Below are 22,934 nucleotides of genomic sequence, written 5' to 3' on the forward strand. Positions count from 1 at the left end.
CAGCCCTATTTTGTATTTTATTTAGAGACAGGGTCTCACTGAGTTGCTTAGTACCTCGCTTTTGCTGAGCCTGGCTTTGAACTTATGATCTTCCTACCTCATCCTCCTGAGCTGCTGGGATTACAGGCATGTGCCACAGCACCTGGCAAGACTGAATTCTTAAGTAGATGCTAGATATCTACTTCAGAATATAGTGAAGGGAAGGGATGAGAGGCAAGTCAGTGATGGCTGCCAGGTTTCTGGCTTAAGTGTCTGGTGAAGTTATGGTACTATTTGTTGAAGGAGGGAGGGAAGGAGGGAGGGAGAGAGAGAGAGAGAGAAGGTTTAGGGGCTGACAGGAGGAGAAATGTAGTTTTAATGTTGAATTTTAAATATATAAATGGGCTATCAAGTAGAAATACTCATTAGAAATTTGGAGGAAGATTATGAATCTCAGCTGAAATACTTGGTGTTGAGTTCTAAGTGTATACAGGACACATGGACCTGAGAGTGAGATCAGTGAGGGAAAGTGAGGAACTAGTGTCCAGGCAGTATTTATAGACTAGACAAGAGAAAAGGTTCACTAGGAAACAGAAGGAACAGATAGAGACAAATATGACTATATTATATATCCCTGTTCACAATCCTCCTATGATTCCCTAGTTTTTTACTCAGGAAAAGCCAAAGTCCTTAACAGTGTCCTACAAAACTCTACTATATGACCTTATTTCTTTCCTGAACTGTTACTATCTTCCTCACTCTCTATTCCAGAACAACATTTCTCCTTTCTTTTGTTTGAATATTCTAGGCATGCTATTCTAATTGGGGTATTCTTCCCACATATCCATATGGTCTGCTCTCTTATTGTCTTGAGGTCTTTATTCAAAACTCATTTTGTTAGTCATTCCCTGATTTCCCTAACCTATTATTTCACCCCACAATCATTTTTTTCCTCACCCCCATTGTGTGTGTGTGTGTGTGTGTGTGTGTGTGTGTTTGTGTGTGAACTTGTATATACAGGTTGGACATCCCTAATCTGATATCTGAAATGCTCTGAAATTCAGATTTTCATGTTACAGGTACTCAACTAGTAAAGAATATACACATATACATGGGCAACCCATGGGTACCCTGGTGCCTATTCCTTAGCTAATGTTTAATGAGATAACATTTAATGAATATCTGCCAGGCCATGGTTTAGGGGCTGGTAAGACAAAGATACAAAACAAGGCAGTGTGTGTGTGTGTGTGTGTGTGTGTGTGTGTGTATGCAAATGTTCCAAAATCTGAAAAACTTGAAAAAATCTGAAGCACTTCTTATCCCAAGCATACCCAACTGATGTACACACACATATTCTCTTTCCTGCTTTAATTTTTCTATTTGGCTCTTCTCACTATCTAATTACAATATACATCACTGATTGATTGTATTGGTTTATCTTGTTTCTTGTTTGCATTCCCTGCAAGAATGTCAGCTCCATGAGGGCAGGGATTTTTATATGCCTTGTTTTGTATCTTTGTCTTACCAGCCCCTAAACCATGGCCTGGCAGATATTCATTAAATATTATCTCATTAAACATTAGCTAAAGGAATAGGCATCAGCATGCCCATGGGGTGTTATGAAAGTCAGGGGTAGAAATCTTATCAATGGAGAGAGTGCAGGGCTGGCAGTATGGAAATGGTGCCAAGAAGTCAAGTGAGATAAAGGAGATAAGTGCTTAATGCATATATTAATGAAGAGATTAGGGTCATTGGTGAGATCTGTTTTAAAGAAGCTGGGAACTACAGTCACCCTATATAGCAGGCAATGAGAAAGTAAATATTGCAACCCTAAAAATAATTTTCATCATTTTGAATCTGGTAGAACGCCTCTGGTTATTACTGAGCAACTATGAGTGATAGAGAAACTTTCTACTATATATACTACTGTGCCTTTTGAAGATTGTACCATGTACAACTATAACCTATTCAAAAAAAGGGTAATTATGAAATATATAGGTTTGGATGTGAAGAGTTAGAGAGGATCAGATAGCAGTGAGGAAAGGAATGTGCATAGATGGGTCTTATCTTTTTTGTTTGCAAAGATCAATGGGTTTGTTTAAATGTTATTTTGAAAGAGGTAAAGAGGAAGAGGTTGCAGATACTGCAGAAAGAAGGAATAATTGATTGAAAATGTAAGAAAAGATGTAACCTGGATTTAAGCACTGGCTTTAGAAGGAAAGAAAGGGGTACTTTCATTGTAGGAGGAGGAAAAGATGGATTTATAAGGAGGTAGATTTGGTGGTGGGGAGATTAGATAGTTTCTATCTGATTACTTCATTTTCTCTAAGAAGTAGGAAGCAAGGTTATTTGCTGAGAAAGAAGAGGGAAGTAGTAGATCAGAGATTTGAAATCCACTGTGGATCATGGGGAAGAGCTGAGTTAGGGAATTTTTGGAGGATTATTTTGGACAGTGTAAATTTATCGTGCCCCCGATACAATGTGTGATTTCTCTCTAGCCACATCCAGTGGTACAATTTTATGTAGTTGGATTGAGCCATGGTTGGAGTTTACATGGGGTGGAAGACGGTGGGGCAAGTGAGGATATCTGTAAGAGAATGCTGGAGGGAGGAATTTTCTTTCTTTTTTTCCCCAAAACTTGGGATCAAACCCAGGGCCTTGATCATGCTAGGCAAGCACTGAGCTACATCCCCAGTGTCCCCACTCCATTTTGGTATTGGAAATTGAACCTGGGATGCTTTATTACTGAGCCACATCCCTGGTTCTTTTTTATTTTCTATTTTGAGACATCATCTTTCTAAGTTTCTGAGGATCTTGCTAAGTTGTTGAGTCTGTCCTCGAACTTGTGATCCTCTTGCCTCAGTCTCCTTAGTGTCACAGTATCTGCTCACAGCTTTTAAATTTTATTTTGAAAATAGAGTCTTAATAAGTTTCCCAGACTGGCCTTGAATTTGATACTCCTGCCCTAGCCTCCTGATTAGGTTATGGTTGCAGGTGATCCCCACCATACCCAGCTATGGAGTCTAAGCTAGATAGGAAAATAGAACAAAGTTGAGAAGAGGTGAATAGGTGAAAAGTAGAAGGATCAAGATATTCTAAGGACAAAGCAAGGTGTAGTGAGTGAGTGCTGGAAGTATATACTTGTGGTCAGAGAGAGTGATGTATAAATTTCGTATTCCAGAGATGAAGCAATTGCTCTTTGTTGACAATATCTGGGGGATGGCCATGAAAGTTGGTAGCTGAAATAGGAGTGGAGGTAATAGTGTTGGAAGATGAGAAGATCAAAGAACTAAGAGCCCAGGATGTTGGGCCTCCATGTTGATGCTGATACCACATAGTATATTGGCAGGACTTAGGGTAAAATGAATCTGTGAGTAGGTTCTTCAGTGATAAAAGGGGGGTTTATTGGGGAAATGGGTACTGGCAGTGATGAAAAAGAATAGAAAGTAGTACAGCTACATAGTATGAAACTGAGAGGAATGGGAGATCTTACACAAAGGTAGAGGAGAGGTGATCTTATCTCACTGGAGGGTGAGGGTGATATCTGCTCACAGTGCTGCCCTGAGTTATGAGAGGATCTTGGGGAACTTATAGCTTCTGTTTGCAAGGCAAGAGCTTCCACTTGCAAGGTGTACAATGCTTCTTAGACTTTCTGTGGCAAAGGATCCAGGGTATTTTTTTCTTTATTTCTGGTCTATAATAGACCAATCCTTTTCCAAAATAAATTTTTTACTTAGCTAATATTTTTGTTCATACTATTTTTCTATCACTTATTGATTACTTACTGTGTGCCAGATTGTGCTATATACTTTCGTGATTGAGTCTTTAAAGAAAACCCCTCAAAGTTAATATTGATAGCCACAATTTATTGATAAGCTATAGGTTTACAGACACAGGATTATTATTTGGGAATATTGTGGTGTGTTGGGATCTTGATCCCAGACAGTATATGAGCATGGTCTAATTTCATTGTAGAGATAGAAAATACAAATAAAAAGCAAGAAATAATCACTCATAAACATTATTAACTATAAAATATTTTTAGTGCTTTTCATTTAATAAAGGATCTCAATAGTTTAAAATTTGGATTATATGTTGATTGTATGTTGATTTTGTGGCACTGGGGATTGAACTGAGGGACTCACACATTCTAGGCAAGTGCTCTACCACTGTTTTATATGCCCAGCCCTCTGCTATATGTTGAAAAAGTATTTTGGATATATTGGTTATATAATTAAATAAAATACTATTAAAATTGATTTCCTTGTTTCTTTTTACCTTTTAAATGTGGCTATTTAGAACACGTAAAATTACATATTTGGTTCATATTATATTTCTGTGGATAGAATCTCTTCTAGCTTTGACTATTTTAAGTCTTAATGAAGCTTTACTGTGTGTAGCTTTGTCATAATTATTTTAGATCAGAAGAAATTTTGCATTGATGAAAATGTTTCATAATCTGTTCAGTATGGTAGCAACTAACTACATGTGGCCACTGAACACTTGAAATGTAGCTAGTGTGATAGAGGAACTGCATTTTATTTTTTTAATTTATTATTTTTTTTTTGTTTTTGTGGTGCTGGGGATTGAACTCAGGGCTTTGTGCATGTGGGGCAAGCACTCTACCAATCCCCAGCCCTTGTATTTTGTTTTACTTTAAAATTTTTGTTGTTGTTGTAGATGGACAGTATGCCTTTATTTTATTTGTTTCATTTTTATGTGGTGCTAGTGATTGAACCCAGTGACTCACACATGCTAGGTGCCCTGCCACTGAGCTACAGCCCAGCCTAAGGAACTGCATTTTAAATTTACTTAATTTTAATTAAATGTAAATAGTCATATGTACTAATAGCTACCATGCTGACAAGCTACTGTACTGAACAACACTGTTCTATACCTTATAAAAATAAGATTTTTATAAACCTTGGCCGTTTTTTTCTTTTTCAGTTGTGTTGGAGTTGAAGAGGAGAAGGCTGCTGACATTGACCTGTACCACTGCCCCAACTGTGAGGTCTTACATGGTCCCTCCATTAGTAAGTAGATCTTAGAGTTTCCATCAGAAGTTGGTCTAAAGGAGGGAGAGAACAAAGGAAGCTTGGGAGGGTGATTGCCTTTGTCTGAGTGCTTCAGATTCATCATCTTTAGGAAATAGCAGAAACCTGTGCAGGTCAGCAGCTACTGCAACAAGAGGACGGAAATGTATAGCTTTACCTGCCTTCCTTCCCGGGGATTGCCCAGAGAAAGCACCCATCTTCACTAGGAACTTTCCTGAGTCTGAGAGCCTCATTGACTCCTGATACTTTTTGGGGTTGATAGACAGGAAGAGAGGAAGAATCTGTTGAGGACTTTGTTCTTGGAATCATAGATCACGGCCACTCTGACTCATGATCTCGTGTCTTTTTCTGGCTTAGTGAAAAAACGCCGTGGATCTTCAAAAGGGCATGATACACACAAGGGGAAGCCAGTGAAGACTGGGAGTCCTATGTTCATTCGAGAACTCCGCAGTAGGACTTTTGACAGGTGAGGACCATAGGGCTCTGGGAGGCTGGAACCCATCTCTTCTCAACTTTTCCAATGTCTGTGCTATTAGGTGTCACCCCATTCATGGACATTTTCTGGGCTCCTTAAGTTCCCTCTGGGGAGGAAATTTCTGTTTTGGTCAGTTTCTGAGAAATAATAGCTAAAGTTTAATTTGATGTGCACAATATATTATAGTCCACTTGTAAAATTTGTCCTAGCATGTGCAATACCCTAAGTTCAGTCCCCACCACTGCAAATAAACATACAAGAATGTGCAGTAATTGGAAGGTAGTAGAATATAAATATCATCTTCTGACTTCCCAGAAGTCAGAAGATGATATTTATATGCCCCCACAAAGTGTTAGAACCGGCTGGAAGGAATCTTTTTTTTTTTTTAATTTTTTATTGTGGGTTGTTCAAAACATTACAAATTTCTTGACATATCATATTCCACACTTTGATTCAAGTGGGTTATGAACTCCCACCTTCACCCCATACACAGATTGCAGATTCACATCAGTTACACATCCATTGATTTACAAATTGCCATACTAGTGTCTGTTGTGCTCCGCTGCCTTTCCCATCCTCCACCCTCCCCCCTCCCCACCTCTCCCCTCCCCTCCCCTCCTCTCTCTCTACCCCCTCCACTGTATAACCCTGAGGGTCTCCTTCCATTACCGTGCAATTTCCCTTCTCTCTCCCTTTCCCTCCCACCTCTCATCCCTGTTAAATGTTAATCTTCTTCTCCTGTTCTTTGTCCCTACTCTGTTCTTAGTTACTTTCCTTATATCAAAGAAGACATTTGGCATTTGTTTTTTAGGGATTGGCTAGCTTCACTTAGCATAATCTGCTCTAATGCCATCCATTTCCCTGTAAATTCTATGATTTTGTCATTTTTTAATGCAGAGTAATACTCCATTGTGTATAAATGCCCCTAACAATGGTGCAGCTATGTTCGTCAAACAAACTCTTCTCAAGTTCAAGAGTCTAATAGACCACCACACCATAATCATGGGAGACTTCAACACACCTCTCTCGCCACTGGACAGATCTTCCAAACAAAAGTTGAATAAGGAAACTATAGAACTCAATAACACTATTAATAACCTAGACCTAATTGACATATATAGAGTATACCACCCAACATCAAACAGTTACACTTTTTTCTCAGCAGCACATGGATCCTTCTCAAAAATAGATCATATATTATGTCACAGGGCAACTCTTAGACAATATAAAGGAGTAGAGATAATACCATGCATCTTATCTGATCATAATGGAATGAAACTGAAAATCAACGATAAAAGAAGGAAGGAAAAAGCATACATCAATTGGAGAATGAACAATAGGTTACTGAATGATCAATGGGTTATAGAAGACATCAAGGAGGAAATTAAAAAATTCTTAGAGATAAATGAAAACACAGACACAACATATCGGAATCTATGGGACACATTGAAAGCAGTTCTAAGAGGAAAATTCATTGCTTGGAGTTCATTCCTTAAAAAAAGAAAAAACCAACAAATAAATGATCTCATACTTCATCTCAAAATCCTTGAAAAAGAAGAGCAAAACAACAGCAAAAGAAGTAGAAGGCAAGAAATAATTAAAATCAGAGCTGAAATTAATGAAATCGAAACAAAAGAAACAATTGAAAAAATTGACAAAACTAAAAGTTGGTTCTTTGAAAAAATAAACAAAATCGACAGACCCTTAGCGATGCTAGCGAAGAGAAGAAGAGAGAGAACTCAAATTACTAGCATACGGGATGAAAAAGGCAATATCACAACAGACACTTCAGAAATACAGAAGATAATCAAAAACTATTTTGAATCCTTATACTCCAATAAATTAGAAGATAGTGAAGGCATAGATAAATTTCTTAAGTCATATGATCTGCCCAGATTGAGTCAGGAGGATATAGACAACCTAAACAGACCAATATCAATTGAGGAGATAGAAGAAACCATAAAAAGACTACCAACTAAGAAAAGCCCAGGTCCGGATGGGTATACAGCAGAATTTTACAAAACCTTTAAAGAAGAACTAATACCAATACTTTTCAAGCTACTTCAGGAAATAGAAAAGGAGGGAGAACTTCCAAATTCATTCTATGAGGCCAACATCACCCTGATACCTAAACCAGACAAAGACACTTCAAAGAAAGAAAACTACAGACCAATATCTCTAATGAACCTAGATGCAAAAATCCTCAATAAAATTCTGGCGAATCGGATACAAAAACATATCAAAAAAATTGTACACCATGATCAAGTAGGATTCATCCCTGGGATGCAAGGCTGGTTCAGTATACGGAAATCAATAAATGTTATTCACCACATCAATAGACTTAAAAATAAGAACCATATGATCATCTCGATAGATGCGGAAAAAGCATTCGACAAAGTACAGCATCCCTTTATGTTCAAAACTCTAGAAAAACTAGGGATAACAGGATCATACCTCAATGTTGTAAAAGCAATCTATGCTAAGCCTCAGGCTAGCATCATTCTGAATGGAGAAAAACTGAAGGCATTCCCTCTAAAATCTGGAACAAGACAGGGATGCCCTCTCTCTCCACTTCTCTTCAACATAGTTCTCGAAACACTGGCCAGAGCAATTAGACAGACGAAAGAAATTAAAGGCATAAAAATAGGAAAAGAAGAAATTAAATTATCACTATTTGCAGACGATATGATTCTATATCTAGCAGACCCAAAAGGCTCTACAAAGAAACTATTAGAGCTAATAAATGAATTCAGCAAAGTGGCAGGATTTAAAATCAACACGCATAAATCAAAGGCATTCCTGTATATCAGCGACAAATCCTCTGAAATGGAAATGAGGACAACCACTCCATTCACAATATCTTCAAAAAAAATAAAATACTTGGGAATCAACCTAACAAAAGAGGTGAAAGACTTATACAATGAAAACTACAGAACCCTAAAGAGAGAAATAGAAGAAGATCTTAGAAGATGGAAAAATATACCCTGTTCATGGATAGGCAGAACTAACATCATCAAAATGGCGATATTACCAAAAGTTCTCTCTAGGTTTAATGCAATGCCAATCAAAATCCCAACGGCATTTCTTGTAGAAATAGAGAAAGCAATCATGAAATTCATATGGAAAAATAAAAGACCCAGAATAGCAAAAACAATGCTAAGCAAGAAGTGTGAATCAGGCGGTATAGCAATACCAGACTTCAAACTATACTACAGAGCAATAGTAACAAAAACAGCATGGTACTGGTACCAAAACAGGAGGGTGGACCAATGGTACAGAATAGAGGACACAGAAACCAATCCACAAAACTACAACTATCTTATATTTGATAAAGGGGCTAAAAGCATGCAATGGAGGAAGGATAGCATCTTCAACAAATGGTGCTGGGAAAACTGGAAATCCATATGCAACAAAATGAAACTGAATCCCTTTCTCTCGCCATGCACAAAAGTGAATTCAAAATGGATCAAGGAGCTTGATATCAAATCAGAGACACGCCGTCTGATAGAAGAAAAAGTTGGCTACGATCTACATTCGGTGGGGTCGGGCTCCAAATTCCTCAATAGGACACCCATAGCACAAAAGTTAATAACTAGAATCAACAAATGGGACTTACTCAAACTAAAAAGTTTTTTCTCAGCAAAAGAAACAATAAGAGAGGTAAATAGGGAGCCTACATCCTGGGAACAAATCTTTACTCCTCACACTTCAGATAGAGCCCTAATATCCAGAGTATACAAAGAACTCAAAAAATTAGACAATAAGAGAACAAACAACCCAATCAACAAATGGGCCAAGGACCTGAACAGACACTTCTCAGAGGAGGACATACAGTCAATCAACAAGTACATGAAAAAATGCTCAACATCTCTAGCTGTCAGAGAAATGCAAATCAAAACCACCCTAAGATACCATCTCACTCCAGTAAGATTGGCAGCCATTAGGAAGTCAAACAACAACAAGTGCTGGCGAGGATGTGGGGAAAAGGGTACACTTGTACATTGCTGGTGGGACTGCAGATTGGTGCAGCCAATTTGGAAAGCAGTATGGAGATTTCTTGGAAAGCTGGGAATGGAGCCACCATTTGACCCAGCTATTCCCCTTCTTGGTCTATTCCCTAAAGACCTAAAAAGAGCATGCTACAGGGACACTGCTACATCGATGTTCATAGCAGCATAGTTCACAATAGCAAGACTGTGGAACCAACCTAGATGCCCTTCAATAGACGAATGGATGGAAGGAATCTTAAAAATAAGTAAATTTAATTCTCTCATTGTAGAGAAGGAAAAACTTTGTTTTTGGTACTAGGGATTAATTGCTGCTTATAATGAACTCTTATCAGATTCCTAACCATGACCATTCTAAGTCTTTTTTCATCCACAGACCTTTATTATTGTTGTTGTTGTTAATGTTATGAGGATTGAACCCAGTGGTTATACCCCTGAGCTATATCCCAGCCCCCTTTTTTAATTATGAGACAGCGTTTTGCTAAGTTGCTTAGGGCATTGCTAAGTTGTTGAGGCTGGTCTTGAACTTCAAAACTTACTGCCTTAGCCTATTGAGTTGCTGGGACTACAGGTATGCACTACCACACTGGACAAAGAAGAGGAAACATTTTAAAAATAAAAATTTTTGAGTTGTCATCTATTTCTTTTTCAATCAAAAAGAAGTTTCTTTTTCCTTTTTTTATTGAGCTGCTTTATTAAAAATAGATTAAATAATTTATGAATTGAGCAAAGATAATGAGTTAAAAGTTAATGAATGAAGAACTCTTTTATTTGTTTTTTTGGAGGGGCATTTTCAGGTTTTCTGTGATTGAAGTGTTATTTAGGATTAAGTATTTTTTTTTCATCTTAATATTATATATTTTTTATTTTTTTTAAAGGCCTGTGAGTCTCTTCTCCACCCCAGACCTCTTAGGTCCTTTCTAAGTCATTTAATATCTTGTGAATTATTTAAAAAATAACCTTGCATATATGTTTCTTTTTCTTTTCTTCTTTGTATAAACCAGGGATTGAACCAGTGGCACTTAATCACTCAGCCACATCCCTGGTTCTTTTTAGTTTTTATTTTGAAAGGGGTCTTGCTGAGGGCCTTGCTGAGTTGCTGAGCCTGGCTTTGAACTTGTGATCCTCCTGCCTCAGCCTCCACGCTGCTGGGATTGCAGGCATGTGCTAATGTGCTCAGCTCTTTTCATTTTTGGACACAAATGGAAACCATATATTCATCTTCCTTTTTATAACTTAAACTATATATCTTGGAGATAAATCCATAACGGCAAATACTGATGTTCTTCATTCTTTTTAAGGCTATTTAGTATTACATTATTTGGATACAACATTTATTTAACTAGTTCTCTATTGATGAACATTTAAGTTGTGCAGATATTTTGGTATTAGAAAAATACTTCTGTGAATATCTATGTACTTAAAATTTTTGCATACGTGAACATATATGTAGATTTACTGTCTTTCAGTGAAATTGTTAGGTTAAAGAGGATGGGCTTTAAAATTTTAAATGTTGCCATTTTTTTTCATTGTGTTTGCACCATTTCATACTCCCACAGACAATGTGTTAAGGGTGCTGATTTCCCTATATCCTACCCAACATTATTTATTATCAAACTATTTTTGCCCTTCTGATAAGATACAATGAAATATTTTTGTTTCTACTCGTATTACTTTAATTATGAAGGAGGTAAATGGATTTTTGTACATTTATATGTCATCTTTATTTCTTTTTTAAATATTTATTTTTTAGTTGTAGTTGGACACAATACCTTTATTTTATTTATTTATTTTTATGTGGTTCTGAGGATTGAACCCAGGGCCTCACATGTGTTTTTGAGCTCTCTACCGGGGAGCCACAATCCCAGCCCTCATCTTTATTTCTTTGTCTGGTAACCATCTGCTTATATTGATAATTTTTCAATTGTTTTACTGTTTCTTAGTAATTTATAACAGCTTTCCTTGAAGAAATTTTTAATTTTTTATTTAGTTAAATTTGTTTATTACTAATTTTAGTGACTACTGGGTCTTGGCGCTCTCATGGTTTTCCCACTATCCTTATGGCTTTAGTTTTTGCAATTTAATCTTTGGGCCACTTAGAGTTAGATAGATATTAAGCTCTTAATATGTTTGTCCTAACACAACTTGTCAAATAGTCTATTATCTTTTTTTTTTTTTTTTTTTTGTGGTGCTGGGGATTGAACCCAGGGTCTTGTGCCCACTAAGCACATGCTCTGCTACTGAGGTACATCCCCAGCTAGTCTATTATCCTTTTTTGTTAGTACCAGGGATTGAACTCAGGGGCACTCAACCACTGAGCCACATCCCTAGCCTTATTATGTATTTTATTTAGAGACAGGGTGTCACTGAGTTGCTTAGCACCTCGCTTTTGCTGAGGTTGGCTTTGAACTTGATTCTCCTCTCCTAGCCTACCAAGCTTTTGGGATTATAAGTGTGCATCAGCATGCCAGGCTTAAGTCTTTTATCTTTTTACCAGCATGTTCTTTTTAAAACTCCTGTTGGGCTGGAATTGTGGCTCAGTCGTTGAGCACTTGTTTAGCACACTTGAGGCCCTGGGTTCAATCATCAGCACCACATAAAAGTAAATAAATAAAATAAAGGTATAAAAATATTTTTAAAAAAGAAAAACTCTTGTTCCTTGCTAATTAAGAATGTTGAGAAAATACTCTCATTGGCTAATGTTTTAAATGGAATGCTGTTGCTCTGGGTTAAAACAAATCAGCTATTTTTATTAGACGTGTCTTTTCTTCCTAGGCAGGCTGTTCCTGATTTCTTCTTTTGTCATCCAGAGAAAAGCACCCTATTGACTGGATATTCCTGAACTTTGCCAATGACCTTATCTTTAGCCTTGGACAGGTTGTTTCTTCCCTGGCACATGAGGTTTATGCCATTAGTCACCAGTTCATATGAGGCTCCCCGGGGATGACCCCACTCTTTGAGTAATAGCTTCCCATGAGGCCTTTAGTGAGCCCAGCCTCAGACTCAAGATTTCTTTCCTGTGGCCCACAGCTCAGATGAAGTAATTCTGAAGCCCACTGGAAATCAGTTGACTGTGGAATTCCTGGAAGAGAATAGCTTCAGTGTACCCATCCTGGTCTTGAAGAAGGATGGGTTGGGAATGACACTGCCCTCGCCATCATTCACTGTGAGGGATGTGGAACACTATGTTGGTAAGACACTGCAGATCCTCTTAACTGACATATTCCACTCTTACCAAGATCTATGTCCCTTTCCCTCCAATCCACCTTTTGCATTTACTTTCTAGTCATCTTGGGCATCTGAATAGCTTGCCTGGAGTCATTCTTGGGTAAAGCTAGAGCCAAAATCTTAAGTTTCCTCTTTTTTCCTCTTAATAGACCACAAAAATTAGGTTGAGCCCCATTTTTGCCTGTGGAATTTTAGGGATCATGGCTTTATTGTCCTCGGTTGAGATAAGTGTCTTTGACTCTTACCCTCATATGCCAGTTGTTACTCTGGACATGATTTTGGGGGGATAGAAGAAGAGAATGAGGAAATAGGGCCAAGGAAGGTAGGATGTACTCTGTGTGGAACTCTGTGTCAGGTAGTTTCATAGTCCTAACAAACCTGGACCCACCACATAGGTCTACAGTAAGTGTAAGTGATGTATTCCTACCTTACCTCCTTAATGCACATACACACACATGCATACATATATACATCATTCAAGGACAGAAGTTTTGAGTAAAAGGCCATATGCTTGTGATAAACCAGTGAGTCTTCCCCTTTCCTTGATTTCACTTGGTACAGAACCAATCTCTTTACTCTAGGTTCTGACAAGGAGATTGATGTGATTGATGTGGCCCGTCAGGCTGACTGCAAGATGAAGCTTGGTGATTTTGTGAAATATTATTACAGCGGGAAGAGGGAGAAAGTCCTCAATGTCATTAGTTTGGAATTCTCTGATACCAGGTAGGAGGGCAAGTGTAACAAAAAAAAAAAAAAAAAAAAAAAAAAAACTCTGACAAAGTGTCTGCAACTGCTGGTATGCTGAGTATATATTTGTGTTCCTTTCCCTTTTTCCTGGTAGTTTTAGCCTTTGGGATGAGATTTGTGTTATACTTTCAAGGGTAGCCACTCCCATTATAATGAGCAAGTCATATTTCTTCTCCAGAGTTTCTAACATTAGAAAAATTATATAGTTTCTTTTAATTTTTGTCTCCTTCAAGGCCTAGGACAGCATTCCAAATTTTTACAGTATTTAGCTTGTGTCCTGGTCATTGTCTAACTACTGCTGGGATAAGTCTTCTGTCCCTGGAAATAGATTGACTAAAATTGCCCCCATGTAGTTTCTCTAATGATAAAATGAAAACAAAGCTGTATTATAGACTTTAGATGATTCCATTTGGACTCATGTACTCAATAGATACATATAGTCTTCGCTGTATACAGACTGGAAAATACAAAGAAATTATAACATGTCATTTTACCCTTAGGGATGCTTACTGTCTAGTTATTTATGTTTTTTACTTTTAATTTTGAAATACTTGGAGATTCACAGGAAGTTACAACAAACTGTGTAGGAAGGTCCTGTTTCCCACAATGGTAACATCTTACATAATTGTAGTACAATATTAAAACCCTTGCTGTTATTTTTAAGATTCAAAATTAAACAGGTATTTAAGACCTGTTTGTTTTTTTTAAATCTTGCTTTATCATGAAAGACTATCTGAGATAGCTTACAGAGATGCAGAGAGGGGGAAAAGAGAATATTAGAATATTAGAACAAAGGAAAATAAAGGTGGAAAAATAGGGAGCATATGATAGTACTCTGTACATGCCATGCAATGTATGAATGTCTGGATAGTCGGGGTGGACTGAGTTTTCACTGAATTTTTTAAAGGTTGGAACAAAGAGGAGAGTGCAACATTATAAGATCTGTAGTTTTATAAGGGATAAAATCAAGCAGATGTTTCAGAGTAACACTTGTTTACCCAGAACTGATCCCTGAGAGGTTTAACTAATGACTTCTCATAAAGAAGATACTATGAGGGGCTGGGGTTGTGGCTCAGTAGCGGAGCACTTGCCTCACACCTGTGAGGCACTGGGCTCAATCCTCTGCACCACATAAAAACAAATGAGGGTATCGTGTCCATTTACAACTAAAAATTTATATATATATATATATATATATATATATATATATATATATAAATACTATTATATATATATATATTTTATATATATATAAAAGATACTATTAGGTGGAGATGATACAATAACTTATAAACTAATTGTCAAGTATGGATAGTATGAGCATTTAGTGGAAGAAACAACTACCTTCTCCTGGGAAAGGCTGTGGTGTTGGGGTTTGGATTTTGGGAACTGTGTGAAATAAAGATGCTGATCCAACTTATACATAGAGAGAACTTGTTCTGTCTTATCTGTCAATGAGATACTGGGATTTTATTCAGGTATCATCCTTCAGTTCCCAATCAGAACTAACATTTGCTTTCTACTCCTTCCTTGGTAGGCTTTCCAACCTTGTGGAGACACCTAAGATTGTTCGCAAGCTGTCATGGGTTGAGAACTTGTGGCCTGAGGAGTGTGTCTTTGAGAGACCCAATGTGCAGAAGTACTGCCTCATGAGTGTGCGGGATAGTTATACAGATTTTCACATTGACTTTGGTGGCACCTCAGTCTGGTATCATGTGCTCAAGGTAGGAATGGATACGACTTCTGGAGGCAGCCAGGCCTTGAGCATCCCTGCTTGTGTCAAATGACAGCACAAAATATGCTGCTTGGGTCTACTTACCTCCTAGATCCTGTTTGGGTGATATTTCTATATAATTATTCTGTCAGGATTTTCTCCTTGGTGGATGTTCCATATAATAAAATGATGATGGTCTGTTTCTATAGTTTTAATGCTCAATCAAAATTTTTTTTTGAATAACAGCAGATGCCTAAGTTTTTCCCCCACTGTTACCTCCTTAAATGAACCAATTTGTACTCCAACCAACATGTATAAAAATGTCCATATTTACTTTAGAAATTCTGGTATCATGAGAAACTTCTGCTCCCCTCACATTTATTAAGGTATAATTCATACACATTAAAATTCATCTATTTTAAGTGTACAGTTAAATGAGTTTTGAAAATTGTATACAGTCATTTATCTGCCACCATAATTATAATAGACTACATATGAGAAGTCTTTTAAAGTCACAATTTCTATAGTTTTCCTTTCACTCGTTATTATAATTAGTAATTAGCATATTGTCAGTGATTATAAAGGATTTTTGCTGTCTGGAAAACAAATTTCCTAACTAAGTTTGATTGTTTTTCACCATTGTTCATACTATTTAATTTTCTTAATAGAAATGCCAAGGAAAGTGTGCAGGCTATTTGGATGATGGTTGATGTCCAAATGATTATACCTTTTCAACTAGTTGTTTCCATTGGTTTATCATGAAAAGATTGGAGCCAGGTGCTGTGGTGCACACTTGTAATCTCTAAGATACTGAGCAGGCTGAGGCAGGATGTTTTAGTCAGATTTTTTGTTGCTGTGACCAAAGTCCTTTAAAAGGTGAATAGTTTATTTTGGGGCTCACAGTGTAAGAGGTCTCAGTCTGTAGATGGCCTACTCCATTCCTCTGGGCCAGAGGTAAACCCCAGGACATATGGTGGAAGAGTGGTAAAGGAAAGCAACTGGGAACACGATACCAGGAAGCAAAGAGAGAGCTCTGCTGAACAAGGACAAAATATAAACCCCAAAGGCATACCCTCAGGGGCTCACCTCCTCCAGCCACACCTTACCTCCCTTGGGATACTACCGCATTAATCCCCTGAGAGGGGGATTAATGCACTGATCAGTTTAAACTTTTTAAACCCAATCATTTCCTCTCTGAACTTGTTTGCATTGGCTCATACATGAGCTTTTGGGGGGACAACTGACATCTAAGCCATAACACAGGAGCATGGCAAATTTGAGGCCAGCTTGTGCAATTTAGCAAAATCCCACCTCAAATTTTTTTTAAAAAAATGTGTTGGGGATTTAACACAGTGATAAAATTTGACCAGCATGTGCAGGTTACTGGTTCCTAGTACCACCAAAAAAAAAAAAAAAAAAGAAGAAAGAAAAGAAAAAAACTGGAGCCTGCAGCATGTAAATAAAAAATGCTGCTGATGCAAATGCTAGATTTAACTCTTATTTTGTTTTTATTATTATTTTGTCACTGGGGATTGAACACAGGAATACTTCACCACTTTATATTCTCAGTCCTTTTTGCTTTTTATTTTGAGGCAGGGTCTCACTAAGTTCCTCAGGCTAGCCTTGACTTATGATCCTCCTGTCTTAGCCTCCCAAGTTGCTGGGATTAGCTTAAGTCTTTATTTTTAAATAATTTTATTTTCATAGAAAAGTTAAAAAAAACAAAGGGAAGATTTCCTGTGTATTCTCCACCCAAATTCCCCAAATGTTACCATTTCATTATATTTTTCTCTTTAAATCAAGCATAATAAAATGTATGTATGTGTGTATATATGTATACACACACACTTTCTGAGAACTTGAGAGTAGTTTCAGACATAGTGTCCTTTATCTCTAATAATTCAGTATGTAGTTCTTAAAAGCAAAGGTATTCTCTTATATAATCACAGTATAGTTATCAAATGAGGAAATTAACATTGATATAACACTATTAGCTAATCTACAGGGCTGTCAAATTTCTCCAGTTGTACAGTAGATATTTTTAGTTTTGCTTTCCTATGTTGAAATTTATTATTGTGAAATACTTGTTAAACAATAAAGCTATGGGAATATCTTTATGATAGTGGGTTTTTGTTTATTTTTTGCTAAATTATCTATCTGGTGATTATCCAGGCAAAACACAATTAGGAAATAAAATGTTCTTCCAACAGATAATCACCTAACATATAATCTTCCAGAAGTCCTTGGGCGATTACTGAACTTTTAAACTTTTATTAGCTTTGATTGCAGATGTGAGAAGGAACACTCTGTAAATGGCATTTGAAGGCAAATTCAATTTTCTTCTCATCAGTAATATGGCCTTATAGTCTCCTAGGGTTAGTAGTATTGATCTACTCATCTACAGAGGCCATTTTTCATTTGGCATCATATCTAAAATGGGAGCACTTGGTGTACATTTGTCCTAACTTGAGCAGTTTTGTTCAAAATGCCCCTTTCAGATTGTTTCTGTCAAATTTGTAGAAACGAAAAAGTGCACAAAGGACTTTTGAAGTTTTCCAAATTAATATAAAAATGATGGTTGATGGATCTAGGAAAGAACCCTGACATCTTGCCATAGTCATGGAGTATGGGAGAGAGAATAGGTTTTTGGAACACCTCCAAAGGACTTTTCTGGCAACTCAGGGGGTATTTTTGGCCCTTCAACTTCTTTTTGTTTCAGGGTGAGAAGATTTTCTACCTGATCCGCCCAACAAATGCTAATCTGACTCTCTTTGAGTGCTGGAGCAGCTCCTCTAATCAGAACGAGATGTTCTTTGGGGACCAGGTGGACAAGTGCTACAAGTGTTCCGTGAAGCAAGGACAGACACTTTTCATTCCTACAGGTCTTTCCTGGGCTCCTATGGGGGAGGTTTGGGGAAGTTGTAAAGAACAGAGCTGTGGCACCATAGTCAGTTTCTTCCCATAATGTATTATCCTGATTATGTGGTGTATCTCTCTCATACCAGCTGAAGGCTGAGAACTAGACCTCAGGAAAATTCATGTGGTGGCCAGTAAGCAGCATGGTTGCTTGGGGGGAGGTTGCAGATAGAGGGGTTAGGATGGGTGTCCAGGAGGAGGCTGGTGGAGTTCTTTGCATTGGGTTAATGTCAGTTTGCTAGACAGAGAACAGGCTTCTCTCTGCTCCCAGTATAGGAATAGTGACTGGAAGGCTTATAGTCTAGTCAGTAAATTAGAATAACCTGTGCTGAGGGTGGAACATTTTTCCTTAAACAATATATATCTGGCTTTTACTTATAGAATTCTTAAATCTGAGATGGGATCTGAGTTTGTGTTTTTTTGAAATAATTTCCCAGTTGTCTCAATTAGGGGAGAATTGACATCTTCACTTGATTAAGTCTTTCATGAACACAAACATCTCTTCATTTATTTAGATATCTCATGTCTTATATAATCACAATTATTGTGAAAATTTTTTGAAGTTGGTCTTTGGTAAAACTCTCTAGTGAAATCACACGGACCTGAAGATTTCTTTTTTGGGGAACTCTTTAGTATTCAATTTCTGTAATATTTATAAGGCCATTGAAATTGTCTATTTCATGTTAGATGAGTTGTGGTAATCTATGCTTTTCAAGGAATTGGCCTATTCTATATTTTTAATTTTTTTTTGCAGCACTGAGGATAGAATATCTCAAGTACATAATCTACCACTGAACTATGCCTCCAACCTTTTTTTTTTTTAAAGAGAGAGTGAGAGAGGAGAGAGAGAAAGAGAATTTTAATATTTATTTTTTAGTTATCGGCGGATACAACATCTTTGTTTTGTATGTGGTGCTGAGGATCGAACCCGGGCCGCACGCATGCCAGGCGAGCGCGCTACCGCTTGAGCCACATCCCCAGCCCCCCCCCAACCTTATTGTATCTGAATTGTCAAATTTATGTGCATAGGCCAGGTATGGTGCTATGTGCCAGGTACTCGGAAGGCTAACGCTGGAGTATTGCTGCTCATGAATTTTTTAAAAATATATTTTTTAGTTGGAGATGGACACAATACCTTTAATTTATTTATTTGCTTTTATGTGGTTCTGAGGATCGAACCCAGTGCCTCACACATTCTAGGCAAGTTCTCTACCACTGAGCTACAACTCCAGCCTTGAGCTCTCATGAGTTTGAGACCAGCATGTGTAACATAGTGAGACTACACCTCAAAAAATTTTCCTTAAAATTTATGTGTATATAGTTGTTCATAGTATTACCTTTTTGATGTCTTCCAGATCTATCCTCTGTTTCCTTCCTGATATTATTTGTGCCTTCTCTTTTATTTGCATTAATCTTGTTAGAGTTGGTCTATTTCATTGATCTTTTTAAGAACCACCATTTGTTTCATTTATCTTTTCCAATTTTATTGATTTCTGCTTCTATCTTTATTTTTCCTTTCCTCTGCTTGCTTTGGATTTACTTTCCTCTCCTTTTTCTAGTCTTAATATGGGAGCTTAGATGATTGAAGACTTTCCTTCTTTTTTTTAAATATTTTTTACTTGTCAATGGGCCTTCATTTTTTCTTATTTACATGTGATGCTAGGGATTGAATCCAGTGCCTCACACATGCTAGGCAAGCGCTCTAGCACTGAGCCACCACCCTAGCCCCTTTTCTGATGTAAACATTTAGTGCTATAAATTTCCCTCTCAGTACTGATTTAGCTGTGTCACATATTTTGATATGTTGTATTTTTATTTAAATTTAGTTAAATTTGCTTTTGAAAAAAAATTGAGATATAATTCATATAGCATAAAATTTACTACTCTAAAGGGTACAGTTCAGTTGCTGAGGCAGGCTTTGAACTTGCAATCCTCCTGCCTCAGTCTTCCTGAGCGTGCCACCATGCCTGGCAGCAGTCACTTAATATTCCTCCCTCCTCCCAGCCTTTGGCAACTACTTTTGTACTTCCTTTGTGTATGAATTTTCTCCCTTGACTATTTCACATAAATGGAATCATGTAATATGTTATCTTTTGTCTCTAGTCTCTTTCACTAAGCATGTTTTCAAAGTTCATCCATGTTGTAGTATGGGTTTATAGTTTATGGGTTTATAGTTATGTTTATGGGTTCATGTTATAGTTCTTTGTTCTTTTGAATAGCTAAGTAATATTCTACAGTGTGGGTTTTGCCATATTTTGTTTATCTATTCATCAGTTGATAGTTGAATTTTTGTATGATGCTGAGGATCGAACTCAGAGTGCTCTACTGCTGAGCTATATTCCCAGATCCACCATTTTTTTGATTTATGAATAATGTTGCTATGAATATTCATGTATAAGTTATTGTGACAGCATAACAGGTTGAGAATTTCTATTTTGAAAATATGAATTCTAAAACGATCTATAATCTGAAACTTTTTAAAATGTGTGTGTGGTGCTGGAGATTGAACCTGGGGTTTTATGTATGGAAGGCAAGCACTATACCACTGAGCCACAACTCTAAAATCTGAAACTTTTTGAGCACCAGCATAATAAATGAAAACTTCACATCTGGCCTGGTCACATTCAAAACATGGCTAAAAATAAATAAAAATTCCTTTAGCATATGCACATAAGGTAAATATGAATCATAAATGAATTTCATGTTGACTTGCATCTCATCCCCAAGATGTTGAAACTTTTGGTCACAAGCATTTCAGATAAGGGATACTTAATCTGTATTTTCAGTGCTCCTGGTTATGTACATGGGAGGGGAATTGCAGGATGATACCGTCACTGTTTATCTTTTTGAGGAACTGCCATACTAGTACTGAAGCAGCTATATGTACTGTTTACATTCTTGGCAATAATGAATGAGAGTTCCAACTTTTTTATATCCTCCCTGACACTTGTCATTGTTGGTCTTTATGATTATAGCCAGCCTAGAAGGTATAAAGTATTATCTCATTGAGATTTTGATTTCTGTTTTCCTAATGACTATTGATGTTGAACATCTTTCCATGTGTGTGTTGGATGTTTGTATATCTTTTTTTTCAAAATGTCTATTCAAATCCTTTGCCCGTTCTGTGATTTGGTTGTCTTTGTATTATTGAGCTGTAAGAATTCTTTATACATTTTGGATACTGGACCTTTATCAGTTACTTTATTTGAGAATATTTTCTTTCATTCTTGGAAATTGTCTTTTCACTTTCCTAGTAGTATCCTGGGAAGCAAAAAAGTCATGAATTTTGATGCCCAGTCAGTCTATTTTTCTTTGCTTATGCTTTTGATGTCTATATGCAGAACTGTTGAAGATTTATGCCTCTGTTTTTCTTCCGTATGTTTTATAGTTCTCTTGTTCTTATATTTAGATACTTTATTAATTTTGAGTTAATTTTTATATATGGTATGAGAAAAGCATTCAATTTCATTATTTTCCATGTAGAATACCCTGTTGTCTAAGACCATTTGAAAATTTTTTTCTTCCAATGAATTATCTTGACACCTCTATCAAAAATCAGTTGATACAGATATACGGATTTATTTCTGGACCTTGAATTCTGTTACATTGATTTGTATCCTTGCGACAGTAACACTGTTTCAATTATACATTTGTAGTAAGTTTTGAAATTGGGAATTTTTAATTCTCCAACTTTTTTTTCAAGATTGTTTTGACTCTTCTGGACCTCTCAAATTTTATTTGCTATAGTTATTTTTAGTGGTTGGTCTAGTTATTAACATTATATATTTATAGCTTATCACAGTCTACTAGTATTTGCATTTTGGCAGTTTAAGGGAAGGGTTTTGGTCTCATATTCTCTGAAGTAGTCTCAGGGAGCCCAAGAATGACCTGGACCACACCTAGAGAACTGTGAATGTAGAGGAGCCAGTTTGGCTATTCATCAATAGCCAAGATGAGAAACAATGAGGGATCTGAACCAAGGCATTAGTATGATGGAATAGAGGGAGAAGGGGAAATAAATATGGAAAAGATTTAAGAACAAAAATCACAAGGTTTCAGGAAGAAAAGGGCCACATGGAAATTGTGTTCTAAATGGGTGCATGCTTCACAACCAACCTGTAAAATAGATATTTAGCCAGGAAATTTCCGAATTTGAACCCAGGTCTGTATAGCACAAAAGTTATTTTTGTTTTTTTCTGGGTAGAGTTAAAAGGAGGCATTATGGCAAGGAGGTGATATCCTTAGAGATGAGAGAGTGGTGAGACAAGAGTAAGATTTTTTGTAGTGGGGAAGGAGGCAAGTAGAAGTTGTTTAACCTCATAGGTTGATTCAGTTCAGGATTATAGCGATGGCAGACTAGGCCAGGTTGGGTATTGAAATGATAGAAGAACTAAGAATGTTCTGAGTCACTCTTAGGCCAGCTGTTCTTAAGGAGTTGAGATTAAACTGAGCAAGCAGTAGAGATGTCAGGAGGAAGAAATGTCTTCTGCCAGCTATGATTTTTGCCTTGTTAACTCTGCAGGTTGGATCCATGCTGTTCTTACCCCTGTGGACTGCCTTGCCTTTGGTGGGAATTTTTTACACAGCCTTAACATTGAAATGCAGCTCAAGTAAGTCCTGAAGTTGGTCATTCCTATCCACCAGAATTCTTGGGCTCTTCCATAAAGTGAGCAGCACAGCATAATAAGAGGCAGGACAATCAGAAAGAATGGATTCTGGTTCCTGAAAATGTTCAGCTTGAGAAAATATCTTTTCCTCACTTAGTAGTTATGTGACTTTGGGTAAGTCATATAACTTTTGAGGCTAAAGTTTTC

At 37.0% G+C, this 22,934-nt stretch overlaps 1 protein-coding gene across 4 annotated transcripts in view; it reads left to right on the forward strand.

Moving 5' to 3' along the window:
• Positions 1–22,934, forward strand: part of Phf8 (PHD finger protein 8) — a 114,091-nt gene that overhangs the window by 25,713 nt on the left and 65,444 nt on the right. For all 4 annotated transcript variants that reach the window (XM_046452586.2, XM_058582039.1, XM_058582040.1 and 1 more), the window contains exons 3-9: positions 4,927–5,012; positions 5,391–5,499; positions 12,546–12,706; positions 13,325–13,466; positions 15,028–15,214; positions 17,924–18,086; positions 22,643–22,730. In XM_046452586.2, coding sequence (XP_046308542.2) covers positions 4,927–5,012; positions 5,391–5,499; positions 12,546–12,706; positions 13,325–13,466; positions 15,028–15,214; positions 17,924–18,086; positions 22,643–22,730 — 936 coding nt within the window. The remainder of the gene's footprint in view (positions 1–4,926; positions 5,013–5,390; positions 5,500–12,545; positions 12,707–13,324; positions 13,467–15,027; positions 15,215–17,923; positions 18,087–22,642; positions 22,731–22,934) is intronic.

Source organism: Marmota monax, unplaced genomic scaffold, assembly GCF_021218885.2.
Source record: "Marmota monax isolate L192 unplaced genomic scaffold, Marmota_monax_Labrador192_F-V1.1 WCK01_AAM20220418_F8-fsc00223, whole genome shotgun sequence".
In the NCBI taxonomy this organism is placed as follows: domain Eukaryota; kingdom Metazoa; phylum Chordata; class Mammalia; order Rodentia; family Sciuridae; genus Marmota; species Marmota monax.